This window comes from Anoplolepis gracilipes, chromosome 13 (assembly GCF_047496725.1).
Source record: "Anoplolepis gracilipes chromosome 13, ASM4749672v1, whole genome shotgun sequence".
Taxonomy (NCBI): Eukaryota; Metazoa; Arthropoda; class Insecta; order Hymenoptera; family Formicidae; genus Anoplolepis; species Anoplolepis gracilipes.
The window spans coordinates 5,659,281-5,685,007 of record NC_132982.1 but is presented as its reverse complement, the minus strand read 5'-3'; the positions used below and the strand labels follow the sequence as shown (position 1 = coordinate 5,685,007).

At 35.1% G+C, this 25,727-nt stretch overlaps 1 protein-coding gene across 8 annotated transcripts in view; it reads left to right on the top strand.

The window, feature by feature from the left end:
- Nucleotides 1-25,727, top strand: part of Nachralpha4 (nicotinic acetylcholine receptor alpha4) — a 161,878-nt gene that overhangs the window by 92,231 nt on the left and 43,920 nt on the right. For 6 of the 8 annotated variants that reach the window (XR_012047875.1, XM_072904303.1, XM_072904306.1 and 3 more), the window contains one exon: nucleotides 5,289-5,469. The exons of 1 other annotated variant lie outside the window; for it this stretch is intronic. Coding sequence is in view for 6 of the 7 variants with exons in the window: in XM_072904303.1 (XP_072760404.1) it covers nucleotides 5,289-5,469 (181 nt within the window). In the remaining variant the exon portion in view is untranslated. Of the gene's footprint in view, nucleotides 1-5,288; nucleotides 5,470-6,288; nucleotides 6,470-25,727 lie in introns of all 8 variants that reach the window. One more of the 8 variants, XM_072904304.1, reaches the window with a different exon arrangement.

Sequence of the window (25,727 nt, the reverse complement as noted above, 5' to 3'; positions counted from 1 at the left end):
TTGCTGCAATTCGCGCAGAAAATATAAACGGAGGAATGAATAGACACGAAGCAGCAAGATATTCGCTGTCGGCAGTGTGGAAATAATAACGGAGACCAATGGGAAAGCAACTCGGAGAGTTGACGGTAACCAGAGGACTATGTGTGTGTGTGTGTGTGTGTATGTGTGTGTGTGAAGGCGAGGACGGGCTGGAGAGGGTTAGAGGTTAAGTGAAATTGAAGTCCGGGTCGTTGATGAAAACTGAGCTTGCGAAATACGAGCAGGACAGCGAGCCAGTTATGTTCTTTGGACAATAGTTTCGTTCTCTTTTAATTTCGGTGAGAGAGAAAGAGAGAGAAGGGAAGAGGAAAATTGACAGCAGCGATCTAGAGAATCGTTTCGTTGCCATTACCAGATTTTGAACGGACGAGCCTGTGCGGTTAAATCCTGTCGCGGATGCCGCCCTTGTTACACAGAACAGCAAAATACCCCGCTAAATAAATTGCTACGACCGGCGGTCGGGAGGTGGCAGGACGGGAACCGCTGGCGATGGTTTTCTATTGAGAGCGAGATGATTTATGATCGGTAACGCGCACGCTTTTCCGCTTGCGGTTTTGCGAAAAATCTCAACAAAGTAAGGATATAGTGAATAAAGTATTCGGGAGAGAGCCGACAAGGTCGGCCAGAAACTGCCAGTTGATGTATCGGGGAGGGAGAGGAGGGATGATAAATATCAGGGTAGGATTTGCTTCTGACAGTATACTCTGACACGTGCTCCCAAGAACTCTCCGGAGGTGGAGAGGAGGCGAATCATCTTTCTCCGTATATAACGACTCTACGTTACATGGCTAATGTAACATATATGATTATAATGAAAGGACTTGTTATTTCTCATTTCATCTGAAATATTGTATCTAATCGACTTTCGATGTTTTGCGGAGAGGTAAAAATAATAAGGGAAAAAAAGAATACCTTCTGCGATTAAATAGGTGAAAAGATTTACGATTAATCTCCAGGTTTATCTAACATTACACAATAGCGGAATTCCGTTCGACGGTTCTTGATAGAATTCTCCTGGCGTTGATCTTCCGGCGGAAACGGTAAAGGCAAGACTATTTTTCAGCGGCGTCAGAGCCGCTATATCTAGTCGTCGCCGGTTAATTCCATGAAATATCGGTGCCTGCACCTTTCCTGATAATGGACACTTCGACAGACTGCCCCCAGTAAAAGCGATTTTTCATTTTGCTCTTGACATTCCTCTCTCTCTCTCTATTATATTGTCTCTCTTTATCCCGGTACATTTTGATTCGTCAATTATTTTCCGTGTGTAGTACGCGAGTTTTTTTGGCGTGTATCTGGTGCATCGGAAAATGACGGCGATTCATCGACACGCTGTAAAAGCGTTTTAGTCCAAGCGATTTTCACAGCCAACGCTAACTCTATGAATATCTCTTAATATCAAAACAGAGATAAACAAGTTTATTCACGCAGTGCTTTTCATCAGCACTTTTAATTGCCTCTTTAAGCGGTATATCCTTCGATATAAATGCAAAATTATTTTTCTCTTCAAATTTGATAAAGTCATTTTCTTAATTTTGTAATTTTTTTTTTTATAATTTAATATTGTAATTAAAGCACAAATTTTTATTAAAAATTATACATTTTTAATAAATTATCATATTTATTAAATTTATTGAATTTTAGCTAAACTAATGGCTAGTTATAATTATTAAAATATATAAAATGCAATCTTATTTATATTAATTTATATTCTTAAAGCTAAAAATGTTTACTAAAAACAGCTTCATACTAAAACAACAATTTTCATTCTTCTTATCTCACAATCAAGCAACGAAAGCAACGAAAACCATCTAAAGCACTAGAATATATAACGTAGTATCAACACTTTGCGACTTGTAAATAAGGCGAGAACCTTTATTTTCACGCGAGTACGTGTTCAAAAAGACTTTCATCACACGACGCACATTTTGCGGTAAATCTTCGTCGAAAGAATCATTGGAAGTTCTCGCTGCAGGAAATTGCGATTTCACGTTGTACTGGAGATAGACGAGAGTGGATACGAGTATATGCAAATTGCGATAGACGACGGGATGAAGCTTGTATAGACTTAAAATCAAAATGTGCAGTGGCACTTGATCCGAATTAACAAGAGACTCGAAATCTATTATTCTTAATCTCCAATTGTGTAAAAATGACTGTACATCGTATTGTGTGTGTGCTTTCAAACAATTTCACTATTTCCGTGATTTTAAGCAGAAAAATATAAAATATAAAATGATTAAAATAGAGTAAAATATAAAATATTAAATGCTTGTAAATTAAAGTATAAAATATTTAACGGTTTGAACTGATGTTTATATCAGAGAGATGTATATTATTTCTATTGTTTCAAGAAACTCCTCTATTTTGTATAAAATATTTGTCTCGTAATTTTGGCTTAAAATTATGTTTCATATTAAAATCGACATAAAATCAAGCGCTGTATACGAAAAGCTCACAATTTACATCATGAGGAAGGACGAGCAGTATCTGGCAGTCGATCTCAATGATGCCATTTCAAACGTATCTCAGACCTGCTGTCAGACAAATCGATAGCTCTGTATGTGAGAGAGAGAGAGAGAGAGAGAGAGAGAGAATCTCTCCATCAAGCTATAAATTGATTTCGACAAGCGAAGGGTTCGCACAACAAAGGCTACACATCGGGCACCCGTATCATACTTCGATATTCTGCGAAATGACGTAATCCTGTTAGATCGTGTCTGACGATTGGCCTTTTGTCGCTCGAAGGCTCACGTTCACGCGAGAATCAATGCTCGTCTAGATAATCGTAACGCGATCGTGCGGAAGATGAGTTGTCCCGATTAGGAATTCTTTCGTAAAATCTCTTTAAGAACCTTTTGATCTCTTCGTCGACACATCGCCATTCTGGACCGCGTGTCCTACAAAGCTAGAGATAGCCCAGCTGCGCTTCCCAACTGAAATTCAAGACACGTAGAATAAGGAAGCGTCTGTGCATTTACACATGGATCTGTGATGCTACCTACAAAGAGGATGAGAGAAGGAAAATATATTCTCGCGCGCGACACAAGATACATTTTTCCCGCAACAGAAAACAATCTAAAATGTATCACACGTTATTATTATTATACAACTAGTCTTTTGCAGAACACTGAACTAAATTTAAATTTAAATTACATATGAATGTGTCTAGGGATAAAAGTAAAACGCTAAAAATAAAAAGTTAAAAATAATTAAAAAGCATAACAAATATTTACTAATTAACGGAATAGATAAAAATCTTTATCACAGACACCGATTTCTCACTCGTAAAATTTTCAGCACTTCGCGTGCACTGAAATCCTCATCTCATCTTAAGCGTCTTCATTCTGTTTATAACAATTCCAATTCGGTTAATATCTATGAAATGTACCCCTGTAAATATGTATCCGTAAGAAAGATTGGAATACTCGGATCATGATTGAACAAACAAAAAATGAAACGCAATTCGTATATATATTCATTTACTTTATATGGATAAACACTGCTTTTATTTATTTACATCAAATACTCAGCAAAGTTGCATGCGCGCGCATTGAATAAGTCGGCAAAATAAACTGTTGGACAAGGCAGGTCGGATTATTAATGCAGTTTGTTTCTTCGAAGCGTTATACGGTGGAAAGCTTGGCGACATATACGAAACGGAGAAATATTTCGTCGATACGGTCAATGCACTCGAGGCTGCCTTTACGCGAGGTCGTATCACTCGAAAGTTGAACTATATAAAAACGAAGCAATTCATGATTGCTCGCATCTATAGAAATGGTAAATCCAATTTTAAAATCCTACATATGAAAATAAGATTTTCATTATATCAAATTTAAAAAAAAAAAAAACAAATCTTCTATCTTTTATTTTCATTAATAAAATTACACTGATATATTACATTATTAACAGCCATTTTTATTATATTTATTTTCAATGACCAGATGTAAAGGAATTAATTGTATTACGTTGTAAGAAATTTTATTTAAGGCACGGTATCTATGTTAGATAAATTTATTACGTCATTTTCGACGAACTATGAATAGACATTAAATAAAGATAATAATTACTCAGCGCATAGTTAGATAGACAACTGACGAGACCAACATTTGTCGATTAAGTTAGCGCAAAATTGCATTTTCTCAATAATTCGCAGCAACTCTCTAAGCAACTGTTGGTAAACTATATTTCCTGTCTCGATCGTAACTTTCGGGTCGGAAGATAGTCCGCGAGGGAGGAAAGGGAGCCGATAACAAAATAATCTCGACATACCGCAATCATCTACGATGACTTAGTACCTCCGGATTCTCTCCCCGACTTTGCGAAACTCGACCATCGCGCTTAGTTCAGTTTGTAGCCCCACGTGGTTTCTGCGATACCTCGACCCTCAGCAGTCGAGCTCTATCGGCTACAGATATTCTATCTATATTTGTATTATAACGATCTAACATCCGCTATAGGTTTCTCTAGCTTAGAAACGTTGTTACGTTATCCCATTTCAGAAGTATAGAATTGACAATCGTTATAGGTGGAATAGTTGGATGACGGATAATCCTTTAGTATTGTTATCGATATTTTTTATTAGAGTTGTTCTTTCACCAGAATAGTTTCTTTGTAAATTGCCTAGGTTTTGAAAAAAAATTGAAAAAAGAAACTCGTTTTTTTTTCATAATATTCCATCAATCGATATTATACAAGATATAAAATATAAATTAAAAAAAAAAACAGATACGTCAATAATAGTATTTTTTTTTTATTTTTATATAAATTATGAGTAGCCTAATAATAAAAAAATAGCGAAAACTGTTAACCAGTTAAAGCCGGATTGTCGATATTGTAGCCTTTGGGCTTAGTAGATCGAAATAAGAGCCTGCCGCGTAACGTACGATAATCTGATCCGATTTAACGAGTGTTTCGCGAACCAAATAATTCCTATATCCGGATTAAAGTTATGGAAAGATCACTTTGATTTATGCGCATTTATTTTTTTTTCTCAATTGTTGATCAAACAGTTTTCGGAGAAGCTATCAGATTTATTCCGTTCCAATACGTAAGATCTCTGTCTGCCTCTACTTACGATACCGTAATCGCACTCGCAATACGCATATACACATGCATACACGACACAGAAATAAATTAAAAAAAAAAAAAAAAAAAAAGAAAAAAGACGGCTTGGTATCGAATCGGAAGTACAAAGTAAGCTCGACCGCCGCAGCGCCCAGAACCACTAATGTGCTCGCTCGCAGCGCGGACGGCAACTTCGAGGTGACCTTGGCCACGAAGGCCACGATCTACCATCAAGGATTGGTCGAGTGGAAGCCGCCCGCCATATATAAATCATCGTGCGAGATCGACGTGGAGTACTTCCCATTCGACGAGCAGACCTGCGTTCTCAAGTTCGGTTCGTGGACCTATGACGGCTTCAAGGTAAATTCGCATGGTAGCCGTTAAGTCGCGACCCCCGAGACCTAGTCCCCTACCCTTCACCCTCACCCTCTCGTGCCCAGAACAACCTATCGAGCCCCCGAATGCCCGGGACGCGGATCCGACACGGCCTCGTGCGGGATGCGTCTCCGGGATGACAGTCAGCTGTAGATCTTAAGCGATAGATTAGATGACAAACGATTGGCTCGCCGCGTGGGTCTCCGATCGATCGAAAGGGAGAACCGGAGAAAGTGCCGGAAATCATCCCGGAAGACGGATGCTGCCATATAGTCCCTGATGTAACACTGTCGCTTAACTTATTGCGCAGACAGTCATAGGAAGATCGATAGGAAAAGTATCGATTCTGTATATTTATAATCGAGCATTACTTCCAAAACAAAGAGATACATTCTGATCAAAATCTTGCATCGAAAGAAACGTCGTGTAAATCTCAATTTTATTACAAATATAAACGGTTATTATTAGATTATATAACTCTCGAGATAAAAAAAGAAATATGCAAATATGTTTAAATTTTTCAAACCATCGACTCTTTACGAGTTGATCGAGATATCGGTTTTGCGTTTCGAAATCTTTGATCGGAAAGCCGTTTCGCGAAGCAGCAAACGTACCATGATAACCGTGTGAATGCGTCCATCGATATAAATAAAGACATAAGAGAGGGAGAGAGAGAGAGAGAGAGAGAGAGTGGGAGAGAGAGAGAAAGAGAGAGAAATTTGTGAAAGAGAAGCGGCAGCATCCGGAGACCTTCTCCCCGAGCCTATCGTGATCACGCTCGGCTCGTTTCTTCGGTGATTCCAGCGCCGATGGCAACTACGAGGTGACGCTGATGACCAAGGCTACGGTCTACCATTCGGGATTGGTCGTGTGGCAACCGCCGGCCGTATATAAATCCTCCTGCTCCATCGACGTTGAGTTCTTTCCGTACGACGTACAGACCTGTGTTTTGAAGTTAGGCTCCTGGACCTATGACGGCTTTAAGGTGTCGTGCCGCACTACCACAACGCAACGAGCACGAGAAGCGCAGTCGCCAAGCATTTAGTCTCGAGAATATTTGCTCATCATCGGTCTATTCTAACGTTATCCTTTAGCTCGTTTTCCATTTTGTGTTCTCATTGTCAAAGAATGCCTTCCTCGACACCCGTAATCGTTCCTGCGATGCGCTAGTCTTGGACGTGTCACGTGATACATATATATATATTTACGTATATTTATATTATATATATATTCATCCGTCTATTTCTACGCATGTATACAGGGTGCGCCGGATACTTGGCACCTCCCTGTCATTGGATTTCTTTACCAATTTTTAAAGTCGATCTATTTTCTTTTAATTTTTTTTAACTTTTAAATTTCAAATTTTCAAACTTTTGACAGAGAATAAATGCTTTCGTTACTTATTTGCACGATGCATGAGAATTGGTATGTTTTTAATAACTAAAATTTTATTAACGATATTTCGATATATTTGAAGAGATCAACTTGAAATTGGTCGGGAAATCTGTAAATAAAAGAAAAATATACGGGGCACCCTATAGACATACGTACGTATATTTGGATATTGTTACGTGGTGTGGACTGCAGTGTTATTTTATTGACCATCATTCTCCATCGTGATACGAGGCGCGGTCGGCTCGTTCTCATATCATTCTACGATACGTCCGAGAAATCGGGCGAGCTCGCGAGCTATCTAAACGCATCCGTCAATGCGGCTCGTGTTTGCTGTCTAGGCGAGGATCGACGAGCTTATCCGGTGTCCACGATGTCAGACTGTAATGGAGTGCGCGTACAGACGATTCGAGAGATTTACCGTTGCATGTCGGATGGAATCGCATCGTCAACGTTTGTTAAGCGATATATCCTGTTGCACTGCGGATTAATTTCGTGATTGGAAAAAGACGCGATAATCGTACGAAATAACATGAAAATCATTGATCGTGTTTTCAAAAGTAAATATCGCGTATTGATTCATTTCTATTCTCTGTTGATATTTTTAGAGAATTAAATTGATGCAATCTTTCATTCTTGCGATTTTTTATGTATTATAAATATATCAATTTTATAAATACATATATGACAAAATTGTGTGGTATAAACATCCGCGAGTAATTTATCGCGTTTGTTATGCGAATAATATATTGCAAGACTTTTTTGTTACACAATATAAAAGAGATATAATATATAATTAATAATCTCTTTGATCCTCGCTTCGATAAGTAAATAAAAAGAGCGATACGTCGAAGGATGTCTCGGTCGTGATCCACTCCGAAGAGAGGGAATATTTGCTTCCGGTTAGTCATTTCATTTCATTATTTGACATTTATTTACCAGCCGAAGTTTTAGAGATCGTTAAAGACGGGATCACGAAATTAATCGACAACGCCGGCCGTGGATTCTATGATTGTTTGTTTCTCTAGCTTGTTTTCTTTACAAGACACTACTCGACACACGTGGGAAAGGTATAAAATGTCGCGACAAGATTCTCGAAACACCATGACACACGAAACGAGAGACATGTTAGCCACATGCACCCGTGTGCCACTATAGAGACACTCTGTTTCCTCTATGAGTGTGACAGTCGCACAAATTGTCACTTCATCTACGCCCGTGCACTTATCGTTGCTAAATTAGCTGATATACGAGAAGCAAATCAAAAAGGTAGTTTTCCACTTTCTGGCATAAATAGAAAACAATAAACTATCAGAAATTATTGACAGAAATTTTTTTATAATTTTAATTTTATTTTTAATTTTAACTTTAATCATAATAATTTTAATTTATTTTTCAACAATTATTGTTTATTTTAAATAAATTGCTTATTAATATACTTTGTTGTTTTATATTTATCCAGGAGTGCAACTTACTTTATGATTCATTCTCGCCAATTTTTTTTATTCAGCTCTATTAATTCATAATAATTGTATGCTATAAAACACAGTCAAATCGGTGAAGGAAATCAACAGCATATTTTCGCGAAAGAGTATAATTGAAAAATGAAAATACGAAATACTGAAAAATAGTTTATAATATTTCCTAAAACGAAAATATATATGGAATAACGGATTCCTCGAATATTCGCTTATTTAGTTTTACATTCTACTAAACGAGCGTCCCCAAAAGCAATTTGTTATTTTATCACTCGTATCACATAGATTCGATTCTAAATTTGACCAAACGCCGATACGATGAGCGTGTAATTAAACGCATGTCGACAACGCAATTTATCCGTCTAGACTGAACCGGCGGACATGTGTGAGAAAAGTAGGACGATCGAGTCGCGATCGATACGGTAAAAAGCCGTCGCGCATTGCTTTTCGAATTTCTCACCCGCGATTAAAACTATCGAGGAGTTCCCAGCGAAAGGAATACGATCTGACGTAAAGTTTCTCTTAAAAATCTAATTTTTATTGCATTCTACGATGTAATATTAAAAGCCACTTAGCAGCAAAGCAGACTCGGGGGGGCCTTTCGGCCACCTGAAACACAAGTGTCAAAGTTTACTTTTTTTAGTCGAGATTGACACGTTGAACTTTCTTTACGTAAAAAATTTTTCCCATTTATTTTAAACAGCTATTTCAATAATGCTTGAATAAATTGAATTTTTCCTTAATGTACGTCATAAAAAAAAATATATATTTTCTTCTATAACACGTGAATGAATTTTTTTTATCATTTTTCTAGTCGCTCTGTGTAAAATCGATCGACACACATGTGAAATTATTTTATATTACAACGCATACACTTGCGATTTTATCGCATACTTACAAGTCAAACCTTTCAAAAAGACTGCACGTATTGATAGGAACGATCTGACATTATACGCATACATATAATGCAGTCAACATAGTTACATTTGGTACGTATGTTTCCGTCGTCGAAACAGTTTGTCCATAAATTCGCACACGTTCTTCACGGTACATCGTTAAAACTTTGCGTCGCGAAATTTTTGCGTTTTTTTGCATCGCTTGTTAGTCTTGCCAATAGGATTACGCGGGAAACATTCTGCATGACAAATCACTACAGGTTTCTCTCACACAGAACCGATAGAGCCCGCGTGTAATTAATGCAAATTCTTATCTCGATAGCAGCATTCACTTAATTTCGACCGGATATAATATATATTTTTCTATAATTTTTTAAAAATATTTTTCTCACGCGCAAATCATGAACTATCAGTCATCTCGGCACTTTTGTCGACGAAAAATCAATTTGGCAGAGATATAGTATATTGCATAAAGATCGCGGAAGAGAAAAAATTTGCAAGAAATATTTGCACTCTGTATGTACAGAATATACAGCTCCATTTGCGCTCTATCAGTCTGGCGTTCCAGTCGCGCGACGCGAGATAATTTGACTTTCTGTCTCTCCTTCCGTTCCTCCTGTCGGCGTGTTTTATTGCGGCGATAAAGGACGGATCGATATTCCGGTATACCTACACGATGGCTTCTGTACGTTTATTCCTGTCTATATCTGCGCCCACCGAGCAAGCTCGGTCTCGTCTATGGTTATCAGAGAGATGATACATAATATAAAGCTCAAGCCGTGGAATGAATATCGGAATGCTTGCTTTGCGGCCGCGATCTGATACGCTGATAAATCGTGACGTTTTACCTCCAGTCTTCTGATCCCGGCACTGCTGTATTTTGTTATCGTAATGCTTTCCCGGGATATGTGTGAAACCAGACACTTTTTTTTTTTTTTTTTTTTTTCGACCGACATATTATATTCCACGTTGTTCGGAACGCGTGACAATTTTATCGCCGTCTTTATCCGGATAAATGAGAGACCCGTGTAATTAGCAGTGGCATAGTATCGAACAATTTGCGCGTTGCATAAATAAAATCGTGGATGCGGGGTCAGCGCGCTACTTCGCCCGTGTGACCTATGAGCGAATAATTTGCGCGCCCGTTCTATAATGATGCCATTAATAGCGCACGCTGCCGGGTTAGCTTGGTACGTTCAATAATGATTAGAATATACTAGACGTCTCTCTATTACATGCAAACTTTAATTTAATCAAGCGTTAATTATGTATAAAAAATATTTAAGACATGAGGAAATCGGTGTGGCTTTATTCAGAGAACAAAAAGAAAATTGCCGTTCGAAAAAGAATTGTAAACGAAAACAGTCTGTATAACTTTTATGCGCTACCAATAATTGCCGTAACTTAATTATGTCAGTTAATCCGTGTATGTTAGTTTTGCGTGTTCACAGCAAAAAAAAAAAAAAAAAAAAAAAAAAGATACGAATTGAACCGCGCGTTTTTGCTCGACCGGCCGAATATCGTGGCCGAATGATTCTCGGCGGTTCCGATATTTAGCCGCTCTACTGCGATGTCGATTGTCCGTGGAAACGCGCAACTCTTGCGCGAGTTATTGCCGGATCAGTCATCCGAATCGGACACACGCGAGTTTTAGAACGGACAGACGATAATAATTCAATTTCCTGGATTCCTTCGGGTCCCGCGAATGGCGTTCAGTTTCCGCTCGCTCTCTCAATCGAACCGGGATATCGCACGGGGATCAGAAATAAACGCAGCTCTCTGCGAGATAATGGAACTAATTTATATCTGTGATTAAAATCGTGATAGCAAGAGTAAATTTTGAGCGCATCAAAATTTGAAAAAGTGAATTATGGCCTCGCGGATTTCAGAAGATTATTTCATTTTTTACATAATAATTTAATAGTAAGTTCAACTCTCTTTAAAAATATTGATCTACATTAAAGATCGTTGTACATATTGAACATTTCTGCTAATACAGATAGTCAAAAAATTTGCGATAAGTTTTTCAATTTACAATCGAGTTTTACAGTAGGGAAAAATTAGAGAAGATATAATAGGCAAAAATCACATGTAGATGTTGTCAAGAAATATTATGCGATTACAGAGATATATAATTAGTAAAAATATATTTGAAAAAAAGAAATTTTTATACAGCATTTTCGTTGATTTTATTATTTATATTCATTGTAATGGATAGATTATAAATAAAAGATTTAAACGATACAAGCAGGATCAAAACCGTCTGATTCGTTAATCCGATTAAACGTAACTTTGTAATCAACGGACTGTGATAACTCGCTTTGTGTGCATTGAAAAATTATATTTCTAGCAGCACAACGTGATAACAGTGCGCAATGTCGGGATGACCGATGTCGACATCAAATTGATAAGTGAAGCCGGGTTATATGTTCGCATCACGTTGATTAAGACACACTTTTCACAATAATTTTCACAATAATTTCTTTCCTACTATGCGATAACACCATTTGATCTGAATCTGGTTAATCCGAAAGTTCTTTATATTTACAACGGACAAAAAAAATAAAAATTATTCTTGTTGCAAAATATTCTTTTGGTCACAGATTTTTTAAATGAATTTACAATCGACATTTTTTAAAAAAAAAACATTGCTAATTTAATTATCTCGTTAAATAAATGACATTATATCAAAATTATATACGGTTTACAGTATTTATCAAAGAGCCATGCAAAACGTTCTTAATAAATTAATTAGATAGAATAAAATTTTTCTAGTATAGAATTTAACATGGAATTTTTTTGCGAAAAGCAATGTTTTTCCGAGAGTATATACACCGCTAAAAACATTGCTTTCAATGCATATTCATATATACAATGTATATGTTTGTACATATTTATTACGCTCGCTTTATCTTCCTTTTGCTTTTTTATATACTTGACGCATCAATATTATTTATTATTCAGTATTCATAATCCCAAGTGCAATTACAAAAAAGTATTTTTAAACATTTTACATATTATTAAATTAACAAGAAAATACCATGTGCTAGAATTAAAAACGTAAAGAATTGCAGCACAAGTTTCGACATATATTATATATTTGCGAAAATGGCACAATCAAAAATCGAGGATAACTATATTAAACATTAAACATGAAACGAAATTAAATTTATTTGACAGTAAATGACATTAAACTTGACATTTGTCAATATATCGTGAAAAGATCCTTAAGGAATTTTTTAGTTTAACCAATTCAAGGAAAAGAATTACTTTTGGCAGCTCTCCGATCAATATCGTAAACTACATTTTTTGCGCAATATTTTTTGTCAATTCCTATAAAGATCGAGACACGTGACGTTTTTATATCGTTGGGCTCTTTCGTTTGATGCTTTTTTACGAGCACTTTTTACAACTCTACTCCGACTGAAAATGAAACAGTAGCGGCGATTGATCGCGTTAACTTGTACCGCCATCAAAAGTTGTTCCATGCGAATAGGCTTTCACGAGCGGCAAGATGTTCATCGCGGGAAACGGGGAGCTATCAGGGCGGGCACGCGGAAAGGTCGCATCCTCTTTAAGGGGGCCCTTAGGGGAAAGTATAGTGCTTTCGTGCGGCTTTAACTTAGCAGCGCGGCGAGGGCGGCGAGTCGTTGACTTGTTGAGTGGTTCATGTCAACGTGACCGGGTCAGAGTATTGCCAGATATGTACCGGGCGCGACTAGACGCGACTAGAGCCATCGACTATCCATCCTATCGATCTTACACGCTATCAGGATACGCGATACGTCGATCGCACGCGTTTCGGCGTGAAATCCTATAGGTGCATTAAAATGTACGACCAAGCTGTGTGCCACATAAAGATTTGCGTCCATTTCATAAAATAGAATAGGAATTCTCTGGATCTCAGAGATCTGGATATTTCTTTGGAAAAATTGGTCCGACTTTTAGTAATTCTCAAAGAAGCAGAAAGTGACAGTTTTATTCGATTCTGACGTTAAACTATTTGCTTGAGAGAACATTCGATATTTTGTGAAAAATTATTGTTATAAAATCTTATTGTCAGATCAGTTCGTAAAGAGTATAAGAATTTCTATATATATGTTTATTACACGTAAATGTTCTTATCGTGATCAATTTAACGTAAATAGAATAAAAATACTGCCGGTCAAATAATTTTTTGATAACAAAGAAAGTACACATTATTAATTAGATAATAAGTTCGTATTTTATTAATCTTCCAAATTTTTCAACTTATGAACATTTGATAATGAGAAAATAACGGAGAGAGAATTTTAAAATTATTTAAGCTGATTATCTTACATAATATGAAATTTGGAGATAGAATATTAAAAAACAATTTGCTATTGTAATAATTGAAAACATTGTGAGAGTCTTTCATGATTTCAGAGAAAGCTCACAATTGTACACATAAGATATATAACGTTCTTTTTCTACATTTCTATGTGGGCGTACTATTTTTGAGAAAGCTTTTTCATGTCTGCAGTATAATCCGCATTTTTTTTTTTTCAGAAGTTTTATTTAATTAAAATACATAATTTTGCCACTCATGAGAATTATTTTCGTAAAAAAAAAGGTAAAGTAGTTTAAGATACCAGTTCTAAATTAAATCTATTATTTCTGTTAAAAATGTAACTTTTTTTATATTTTTAATGATAAATATATTGAAATAAAAATAGCATATGTCAAATAACTTACATTAAAGAAGAAGTAACTTCTTAGACAACGCTTTTCTTGAAAAAAAAAAAAGTTTTAAACATTAAATAACTTTGCAAGTTTTAAGGATAAAATAATATATGCTTCGATCTAATATCTATCTTTTGCTGATTTATGATGCATTTAAAAAATAAAAGAGATAAAACTTTTAGCGGAATTTAAATTGTTTCAACAATCATCAATAACGCGTCCAATATAATTCCCATTATTATTAAACGCTCGTAAGTCAGAGACTATTTTAAGTTTTACTAATTTAAGAAAAAATTATCAGATAAAAAGAGGAAAACTTTTACATTAGTGGAACCTCGTTTTTCTTTTTCTTTCTTTTTTTTTTTTTTTTTTTTTTTTTTTTACGAAGAGATCGAACTTGGGAGATGTGAATGTTATTATTTATCGTGTCTACCGATAAACGACTATAAAAAGACGATTGCAAGAAATGGTCTTTGTAAGAAATGACATTTACGCCTCCTGGACGGAATTTTCTCAATCCGATCATATGACCGACTGTGTGTTATGGACAACGTGAAAATAAACGAGAGAAAGAAGGAGAGAGAGGAGCAAAAAATTAAGACATATATATATATATATACATATATATATATATATATATATATATATATATGTATATGTATATATATATGAAAACGGCGATTGACGCCGTTGTTCCTTTTCAAATAGTGCGCACGAATTTTATACCTTTTCCATGGGGGCTCGATTTTCCATAAAGGCGTCGGCGCCTTTGTACGTTCCGCTTTCACTTCGCACAAAAATATAAAACACACATATACTGACACACGCGCATGACACACATCATATACGTATACACACACGTGCATACGGATATATAATACATTACGTGTCACATCGAAAATGCATTTTCCATGATGCAATCAAAAGGGACTTGACTTTGCATCAAGATAACTGAGCGCAAGTGCATATACAAAAACGGGATATAATGTCATTTCATTTCTCTGACAAATGTGGCTGAATTATGTTGCCATTATCTTTTTTATTTTTCCAAGTTATGATCACATAAAGATATCCGTCTAAAGTAATTTGAGAAATTAATTCTTAAACCAAACTTTGCCATTACATTTTTTAATTAATTTGGAAAATTAAAAACTTAAACAATTATAAAAGAACTGACATTTAATCAAACTTTTGTTAAGAAAAACTTCAAATTTGTTAAAAAACATGCCAGTCAAGCACGACAACTTAATTTAAATACATCCTACATTGTTCTCATTAAGTTTATACAACAAAAAAGGTTAAAAAAATCTTTATTTGAGAAAGCATTTTATTTAATTAAAAATCTTAGAACTTAGATCTGGAAGTCGGTAAATTCTGTTGCACAGTAAACTCCGTGATATTTTTTTTGCGGATGACAGCGACACGACAAGAGGATTAAAAAAGGATGCATCGCGCCGCGATTGCAACCAAGTGCGTTGTACATACACGCAGCTCATGCTCGCACACGTTCGCACGTAATATATACATATAATATATTTCATCATACTTTGTACACACTCAATGTACACACGTACAGGCTGTTCCGAAACTGTCAGGCACCTTAAAGCCACACCCGTCTCTCCACGTCGTTCTCGAAGATGTATCTCACATCAGCAGGTTTTCATACGAGATTTCAAATTGCAGAACACGATAGACATTCGAAATATCGCTCGCGAAAGAGATTTAATGTCATGCATATTTAGACGGACCGCTCGGTACTACAAGACCCATTAGAAGTAAAGAGAGTTTGATGTAAAATCGTTAGATTGTATCTGTTTATTAGAGAAAGTTGCATTATATATTTAGAGATTATTACTTGTATATTTATCTCCTTAAAAGTTCCGCTCGCGCGTGAGTTTCGGACCACCCCGTAGACACGCAGTTTACTCAACCACGATCCATTTACACTTTCCCAAACACAATTATGTATGTTTATCATTGTTGGGTGTATGTAAATGTACGTTATGCGATAGTAAAAGCCAAGTACCGCAAGCTCGATGTGTTGTTCCGCGTAGCAAAGCGTTAATGTGCTTGCGCGCTAGGAAAGCTTTCTGTTTCTAGAAGGGCTGCAAGTGTGAATGTAACGCAACAAGAGGGACAGTAAACGTGTCGCTCGGGACACGGCAGGTGTAAAAGGAGGCGTCCTTTATGCCATTCCCTCGTGATGTATCGTGGCGCGCTGTTAATGGCGTTAACGATGCTAACAGCCAAGATTTATCATCGAAATAGAAAGAAATGCCGATTGCCGATTTTTATTTATCAAACGTGCGATTTAGCCTCTGAAATTTTCAGTTACCATTATAATTGGCAAATTATACAACTGTAAATACGTGAAATAATATTGATCATTATGTAATAGCATGCATTATTTTTTTATTAGAATTAATTATTTTTTTTTTTTTTTTATTAACTAAGGAAAAGATATTAAATTTTTTAATTTTAAATTTAAATCTTACGAAGTTATCACGCGGTCCGCAATATTATTTTTTTTTTTTTTTTTTAATTTTTCGTTAAAAATAACTGTCTTCAGTTACGACAAATATTGAAAAAATGAGAACTTTTTGCGTATTTGAAATAATATTTTTCGTGCAACAAAGAAAAACAAAGTAAAATAGACACATGCGAAATACTGGTTGAAAAATAATACGTTATGTACAACTGTTTAACAAGATAGAAAGGAAGACAATATTAAAATTCAGAGTTAAGTAGAGCGAATTTTTAAAGATACGAGATGTGAATATGTATAGGAGGACGTATCAATTTGAGCTTCAACAATATCGTTAGGAAAAACCGTTTGAATCGAAAAGGGGGCTTCTGTTTTTTGTCGCTCCAAAGGGACACCTCGATTTTACGGGTAAATCGTCACGATCAAAAGAAGACAGAGTTTCGTAAAAGTCTCTGTGTAGTTTCATAGTTTCTCTTATCGAACAGAGACCAAAGTAACGTTATGTTACTTACAATCGTTCTTCTAGATCTATCAAAAACTCGATTCAATTTGTCCCTCGGGATATGTCTCTTTTAACTTTCTTGAATGGGTAGGAATAATGTTTTATGAAAGTATTATTATATGTATGTATGATGGAACTAATAATGTAACAATGATGATTTTGATGATTTTTTAAAATTATTAGAAATGATTATTATAAGAAAGAAAAAAATGATACATTTGAAAAAATTATTAAAATCAATAAATATTTTTAATATTAAATGTAATTAATTATTAATATTAAATATATTATATATAATATTAAATATAATTATTAAACTTATTAAAATTAATATGTCATTGTGGTTCATAAGTGTTTTTCTTCTATATATATATATATATATATATATATATATATATTTTAAATCACAACTATGCATTTTGATACATATTGTTAAATATTAAAACGTTCTCAGATCAGGTATAATTTTTCTGTTGTATTATTTATTTGTTACCAACACAAAGAAAAGGAAAAAATATGTAATAAAACGCTCATAATTCAAACGCGTAGAACAAGAATTGAAGAACAGTCCGATAATCATGCACTTTATGCTAACGTTCCGTACGCGCTGGAAATGCAGTGGTCTGTCAACGGGTTGAATCCGACGGGGTGTGAAAAATTGCCAGGATTTTCAGCTCTACTTCTACTTCCGCGTCCGCCGACCCCACTTTTTCTAAATTGGACTCGCGATTTTTCTTTTTCTCACGAAAATAGGTCGCCAAAACTCGGTTAAGCGGCGAACGCCGCGCGTTGCACTCTTCCCGGTATGATTTAAACTTTAAACCCATATATCTGACGTTTTCAGTGCGCGTTCTTTACAAAGCGTTACGGATATAATTCGGATACATTCGTAGAGAAATTAAAGCATTATATAAGCTCATATATAAGTTTTCGAAGATTTTTTTTTATCGGAAGTTTTACTCCGCTCATGTACATTCTGAGAAAGTGATATAATACTATTGCCTATTTAATGTCAACTTAACTAAATAATTATACGACTAGGTATAATATTTTGTATATAATATATTTCGTCTTTTATAAAATTATTCATAAAACAATGACCTAACGTTGTATTGCATTTTAAGTACGATAGACAGTAATGAGGAATTATTGCTCTATTGAAAATTCGATTTTTTATCTAGAATCACAACATTACATCTAGATAGGAACTCGGGAACTAAGATAAAGAAAAGTCATACTCGTTGAATAAAAAAAAATTTCATTTTTCTTTGTAAAAACGTGAGAGTCAACAGATTGAATATTATGAAAACGTGAGAATAATAATAATAATTTCGTGCGCGGCTTCGTTTTTTGGAGAAAGTTTCGAGTTAAGAAATCTGACTGAAAATCAGCTAACTCATTAGCGAGTTCACTGATGTCGGGAAAAAAACTTAACCTGTGAAATAGTTTTATCTTTCCGAAACGAAGAGCTCGTTTCTGCTACGAATCAAGTTATCTTCTTGATTCTCTTCCCGGAAGTACCGTCTTCCTGAACATATTATTTGCCGACCGTTGATTAAAAAATTGACTTCGTCGAAGTTTTCTCTTGGGAATGGGCGTATATTCGCGTAATTTTTATATAGTACGTTCGTGTCTTCAAAACTTCCGCGTCGTTTCTTTCATCTAAGAAAAGCGGACGAAGCAACGAGATTACTCAGATTGTTTACGTGATACGAGGAAAACAATAAACATCCGCGCTTGCACGTTTGAAAAGAGAGAAAAATAATCGATATTGTCCCAGAAATGGAATAATTTGACTAGGATTATGCAAACATTATACATAACAGCCTGAGGCGAGTTTGGTCCGCAAGCTCGTTTCGCTCGAACTTCCCGCAATCTTGGTCTCTAAGGCCGCACCAGGTGCCTTACGATTTAATCTGATTCATGCTCGGGTCGCCAATTCACCCGGCACAATTGAACAAACTATAGAAACGCGCACTCGTCCAAGTTACCCTCGATAAAACCACCCTCGACTATGCGCCGCGGTCGATGATGCCATTCGTTATATCCTCGATGTTTAAGTGTTGCTCGGAAAAAACCAATATTTCTTGGTTTAGGGTGTAATATTTTAGAGCAAATGGCGCGAGAGCTTTCTAAACACGTATATTCAACTTGTGAATGTTTTATTTCGTGATAAATTAATATCACAGTAATTACAACTGTGTTAGTATCTCTCACAATATTAATATCTTGAGACGAAGAATTTCATTTTATAAATAAGAATTTTTTTGATTCTGTTTTTTCTTTTTTTTTTTTTTTTTTTTTTTTATTGATATACAATTCTTATTAACTTAAGAACTATGTATTAATTTAAATTAGAATCCTATTTTCTGTTACTTAATGTTTTATTTAAAAAAAATTTTTTTAAGTGTTTTATTAAATTTTTTAAAGCTTAAATTAAATAATCAACGAAATTGTGGAAATTTTAACATTCTATCTCGAATAAACATTCTCGTTGGAAATATTTTTTGTTATCGATCAGAGTCAATATGCATATATATTTGAAAAATTGTGAAAAACAAAATCTTGAAATTAAATAACTAGAAAATTGTAAATATTCAATTTTAACGTTGCATTTCGTTTCCCTGTTTTTGATCAATTTATGATTGACAAAGCATTCCCGCACAAATGCTGATTGAGAAATTGTTTCCAATAATTATCGAGCCCACATGAACACATGAAAATTCAACGCGGATCCAATCAGAATAAGCACGTTGCGCACTATCGGCGTAACTTCGCAGACTGACTTGCTCGCGGAGATAACGAATAATAATGTTATTTGCAATCAAGCGTCTGCGCAATCAGTTTCAGAGAGTTAATCTAATCCGGGACCAAAGCGAATCCATTCAGTCAATTTGCATTGCAACGACTAGACTCCCGAAGTCTCATTCAGTATTTTGCAAGGTGACCCGCAAGTAACCGCAAGATGCTTTAGACAGATTTGTGCACGAATCGTATGCGTAAAAGCATGTGTAAGTAGAGACAGTTACTTGCGGGACACCATGTAAAATATAAGACAAAATTTCAACATCGAAAATCTTTGTAATACAAATATGCTATATTCGGCAAAAAAAAAATCAATTATTTTTTTAATCAATAAAATCAAACTCGAAAATATTTCATTCAATTTTATTCAACAAGAGACCATCTCTCAAAATATTGCTGTCATTTTGAATTGATGTATGTAAATTCTGAAGTGCCCATTTATAATCGATAAATGCAAATTCAAATTACTATTTTTACTCACATTTTTAGTCACACGTCAAAACTTGAAATATCCTAATTATTAAGAAAAATATCTGAATCACTTTCAAGAAAGTTAATGTCCAATCACTTTTAGTTGACGAAGTCAAATCCAAGAATATCGCGATCACTTTTAGCATCACTATCGAACTTTCGATAGTAGCTGTTCGAAGAACAATGCACGACGTATATCTCTTCGTATGTAATCGATGCGTCGTGATGCTGCTTTTATCGGAAAAAAACATGGCGCTTGTTACTGATCGAGCCGTTATTTTCTATCCTTCAAAGACCGATGACGAGCGTTTAGCATCCGCGAGAATTTTCCGCAACGTAAAATGTGGGTCGCTCGATAATTGCCACCGATCGGGCGATGCTATTTCAACGTGGAATTCATTAGCCCGATTTATCTCGATCCGTTGGTTCTCCGGGGTACTATTTCCGGTAAGGCCACTTCCCCCTTGCGCTATGATACACGAGCAACATTCTCGATTGCATGAACGAGAGATCATGGGCTTCGTCGATGCGCGTGAGACGGCAACGAAATTTAAGCTTAAGAGAAGTTGCAGATAATAATTAAATCTTTAAAACCAGTTGCATCAAGGATTTACAACTAAAACTTTGGTTAATTAAATTTTCTCCGTTATATTATAAACGTTGCCTTGTATAATCCAGAAAAGAGTCGCTAAACTAGACTCATTTAATCTAGGCTTCCGGAGTACGATCAGACTATTGATATAATAATAATAATTTATCTCATAAAATCCGAAAATTTCGCTTAGTAATTTATCTCTTAATAAAATGCTTATTTCTTTTTTTCATATTTTTTTTCTGCGCGAAATGATCGCTATTATCATCCGCTGTTTCCCTCGGTTCCTCTACGAAATATTTTTACGTGCGTGATTGCATCATAAAGAGAAACACCAAATAAACGCGCAAAATGAACGGAGCCTTTCATAAAACGCATTGCTATTCGTAATCAGCTTATTTTATTTTTTATCCATCATTATACGTTCCGCATCATTCTTACGATTTAATTAAAATAAAAATTAATCCTCATTCTGACAGATTATCCAAAGATGATTCTTCCGTGGGAAATAATTTTGTTTATCATTTTTTTTTCATTTTGTTTTTCTCATACGCATTTAAAAAGATAATACAGTGACAGAAAATATATTTTTTTTTTTCTGAAATGCAAATATTTTATTAATAACGAAATTTTAATGTTATAAAACTTATTGTTAGCATGAGAAAATGAGAGAATACGTATTGCTTGTGATGAATGAGTAGATTAATGATACATCAACTCAATCGTCGATCTCATTGATCTCGTTTTAGAAGGAATCTTTATAAATGATGCAAATTAGAAAATGGAATTTCAAGTTTATTATAAATGTTCTCGGTAATTCAACAATCTCAATCTTGGAACGATCTTTGATCAATTTTGTTTCAAACATGAAGATTGATATTGACAGACTTCATGTAAAATTCCAATAACTAAAGATGTTTTTTTATAAATAAAACTTTGTTTTTATCCATCGTAGCAACTATGGCAATAAAATAAACGAATCGCGAGATTGCAATGACGAGAAATTTTTGTTGAACTGATTCAGTAAAGAACGTTCCATTTTTTTTTTTTTTATTTGCTTCAAAATCTGCACTTATACATATATAAAAAAAAATGGAAAATTGAATACGTATCGCACAAAGGATTTATAGATAAAATTTGGTTTCACCATTTTAAAACAAATTTCTAGAAATGGCCATTCATTTTCCGCACTTCACGCCCAGATTAAATCAGAGTTGCGAAAGGTTCGCATTTTGGGACGCCTGTGCAGTCAAATGAAAGCGCAAAACGCAGTTATAAAAGCTCTGGGTTCGCGCTTGCAGAAATGGGGGCGGATAGTATTATGCAAACTACGATTTCATTCGGTTGCAAACACGTGGAATTTATGCGCCGGCTAATATCATGCAAACCACTTTGCACAACCCGTGCATCGTCCACTCAAGAGACTCCCGAGCGGCTATTCGCGAGAGTTGCACAGCTGTTAGATTTTTCAGAATGCCGTCAACTTTTGTATGCTGCGTCCTTCGCTAGCTATGCACCAGTAATTTTTACAAGAGAATTGAGACAGCGAAAGTATTAGTGTATAAAGTACGTTACGTGGCATATTTTTTTTGAATAACAATTATTATAAAAGAATATCAGCATTAAAAAACTGTGATAAATTAATATTTTACAAATATTTAGATATTTGAGTATTTGAATATTTATGTATATAGTTTATATTATAACAGGCCGTCGAGAATTTAATTATTTGTATAATGTGGGTCTAATTATTTTGAGAGATAAAACAAATCGGTGCGTGCGCTTAAAATTTATGTTCTTCAAAAATAAATTTATTCTGTTTTTTTTTTTCGACACTTGAAAACAACTTACTTTGATAAAGTTGTAATAATTTTCAAGTAGGTAATGGATAAAGGTGAAAACAATTCGGAACTACAAATAAAATGAAAAATACTCGTTCTGGAGGAAATGCTTTTTCCCGCGAAATGAAAATTTTGCAAATCTCGAGTTTCACTTTGCAAATCTCGCGAATCTCTCACGATTATTTATTTTACGTAGTGGCTCGCTCGCTTCCTTCACAGTCTTCTCCCTCAATTATACTTACCGTGCGGCCAACTTTTGGAAGTAATTAAAGAGTTTCGTTGTCCGAATCTCTTGTTGAAATACACGGAAAAGAGAGGCAAGGAGGCAGTAGCATCGCGAAAAAAAAAAAGCGACATTGCCGCATCCATCATCCGTCGGCCGCAATTCATCATACGCCGTACTGCAAACGCCATGCGGATAGTTAATGACAAAAAATCATTGTCCCGGAAATCGATTCGTCCGCCCGCCGCAACTTCTTCGTCGATATCAAGAGCACGCCGACAAAAAGCTGGGGACCCAAAGAAACGCAATTAGTCGGCGTGACGCGAACGCATCTAAATTGCTTCGTCCGCATTTCTGTCGTTTAGATTTCCGGCGATGCGAAGAGTAAAAGAAAGAAGAAAGACGGAAATACAAGAATGTAAGAAAGGGCAACCTCTTTAAAGTTTTATTAACCCTGTCACGTAATGTTTTCGTAACAAACAAAAATATTTTAAGAATACGTCGTCGTTCTATTGCCTTCCAAATATTTACTCGTTTCTATCTTCATGTTATCGATCGTAAAAAAAAAAAAAAAAAAAAAAGAAGAAAAAAGAATGAGCAGAAAGGATGTATTAAAATGTACTAAAATGACAGTATTGCCTTTTATAACGTTTTATTACTAATAAAACTTTTTACAGAAGAGAGAAAGAATTTTAAATGACAAATTCTTACATTCTTTTGTAAGTCTGAAACGCTCCGTCCGTCTGCTAAATTCCTCTGTTCTTGATCGTGAAAGTGAGCGCAATTAAAATGCATTGCGATACGAGCAGGTGGAGGAACGGCAAGTATTTTAGAATGTTAAGTAGTCGTGCACTCTCGCTTGTACCACAAAGTGCAATTTAACCGACCACGGTGCGAAGCCCTTCGTTGCACATCCTTTATTGCGAATACAGCATCCCGTACCACTTTTCGCCGTCATCCTCCGCATATCTCTCTTCGCTGTGTGTCTAGACACCGTAAGCTCGGTTATCTAAACTCTATCTCCTTGAACTGCCTCTTTCATCCTTCTCTCTATCACATCAAGCTCGCTCTTATCGCGCCAAAAAATCAACACTTGATCTTTCGATCAAGCTTCCCGTTCTCGCTTCGTGTGACAAATCGATTCTCGCGAACTGATGAATTCAAAATCGCAAAGTTTGGAAACCACGTTTGAAACAAAAATCGTAATTATATCCCTCAAATTGAACACGTTTTTTGACATCGTAATCTTGAACACGTGGGTAACTAGAGTCCGAGATAATTTTTGTACTCTAAAATTACTTAAAAAATTCTAAAAAAATTTACACATCTTCTTTTACGTTTAAACTAAAAGTTTATATAGTAGAGTTAAAGAAAAAATATTTTTAAATATTACTGTATTTTTGTTATTTGTTAGATCAAGATTTGGAAACATAGATGTTTCATATAAAAATTAATAAAAATTTGAAAAAATAATTTTGAAGAAAAAGGCTTCCAGGAATTTTTAGTTCAGAGTTCGAAGTTTCCAACCTCGAGATTTTATTAATATTTGTTTAAAACAATAGATTAAAAATGGCACGGACACGCAAGACCCACGTGTTCAGTTTGAAGGATATATTAGAAAAAGACAGATTATTGACATATATAACTGCCTCTTTCAGAGCAGATCGTATGAGAATGCTTTCAGTTAGATTCAGTGTTTGAGATAAAAGATAAAAACAAAACTATATTTTTTTACGAGTGCAGATGAGTTTAAACTCGTTTTCACGATCAATTTATATGTGTAAAACCAATAATAACGACGTAATAAGTAGAAACGCGTAAAAATATCATAACGCTGTATCTTTTAGTAAAGCAATTTCCGGTAAGTGATCGTCGAATCAGCTCCCTCTCGATTCTGTACAAGGATTCGCGACGGTATCATCTCCTTCTTCGTCAAAGTCAATAAAGAAGCAACTATCGTTATTTCTACGAGTATATTCTTAAACCTCTGTGCCAGTTTCTTGGCGAGAATTATGAGCACTTGGACATTTTTTTTATATCCACGGAGAGTATATACATTGTCAAAACGGGCATAGAAACTTTAAACATCCGATCTCAGCGAGTAAGTACAATGAGAGGGCCAAGAAATGTCAACTATTCGATCAGTTTTGTATCGCTTTGGTCATTTGTACCAGTCGATTCGTTTCCAAGCTTTGAGAGGTTTTCCCAGTGGAGCGACTTTTATCACTGCTCAAAAAACGTACGTTTCTGCCTTTGTGACTTATATTCCCATCTATTCTTTTTTCCAACTCGCGAGGAAACATTCACAAACCGTTGGACTTGTATCGGACTTTCATTCTCTTTTGTACGTCAGTTACTTTAAAACAAACGTGAGCGTAATCTGGAAGAGTGCCATGAAATCATCTATATATTTCTTTTTTGGAATATTCGGATGCGTTGTATGTAGTTATTAAGATAATAAATAGATCGTATAACCAGATCAATTTTCGAAACGCTTTTTGAAAATGCGACGGTTCTCTTTCAAATCATATCATTACTATTCTATAGTGTTACTAATTATATACATCTCATAAAAAAATAATTAATACACTAAAATTAATTTACACTTGTTTATTAGTATACTTATCAGATATATTTTATGAAAAGAAATGGCGATAATTAAACAACCGGGAGAAAAACTTTGCTGGAGATTAAATGGACTTAATATTACAAAAATAATAACTGTAATAAAATAGTATCGTACAAATGCTATTAATTTTCTCCGCGAAGCGTGAGAGTAAATTGGCGAGATAAATGTGAGATGGGTGAATCACACGTAACGATTACACGGCGTGCAAGATAACGCAATTTTTAG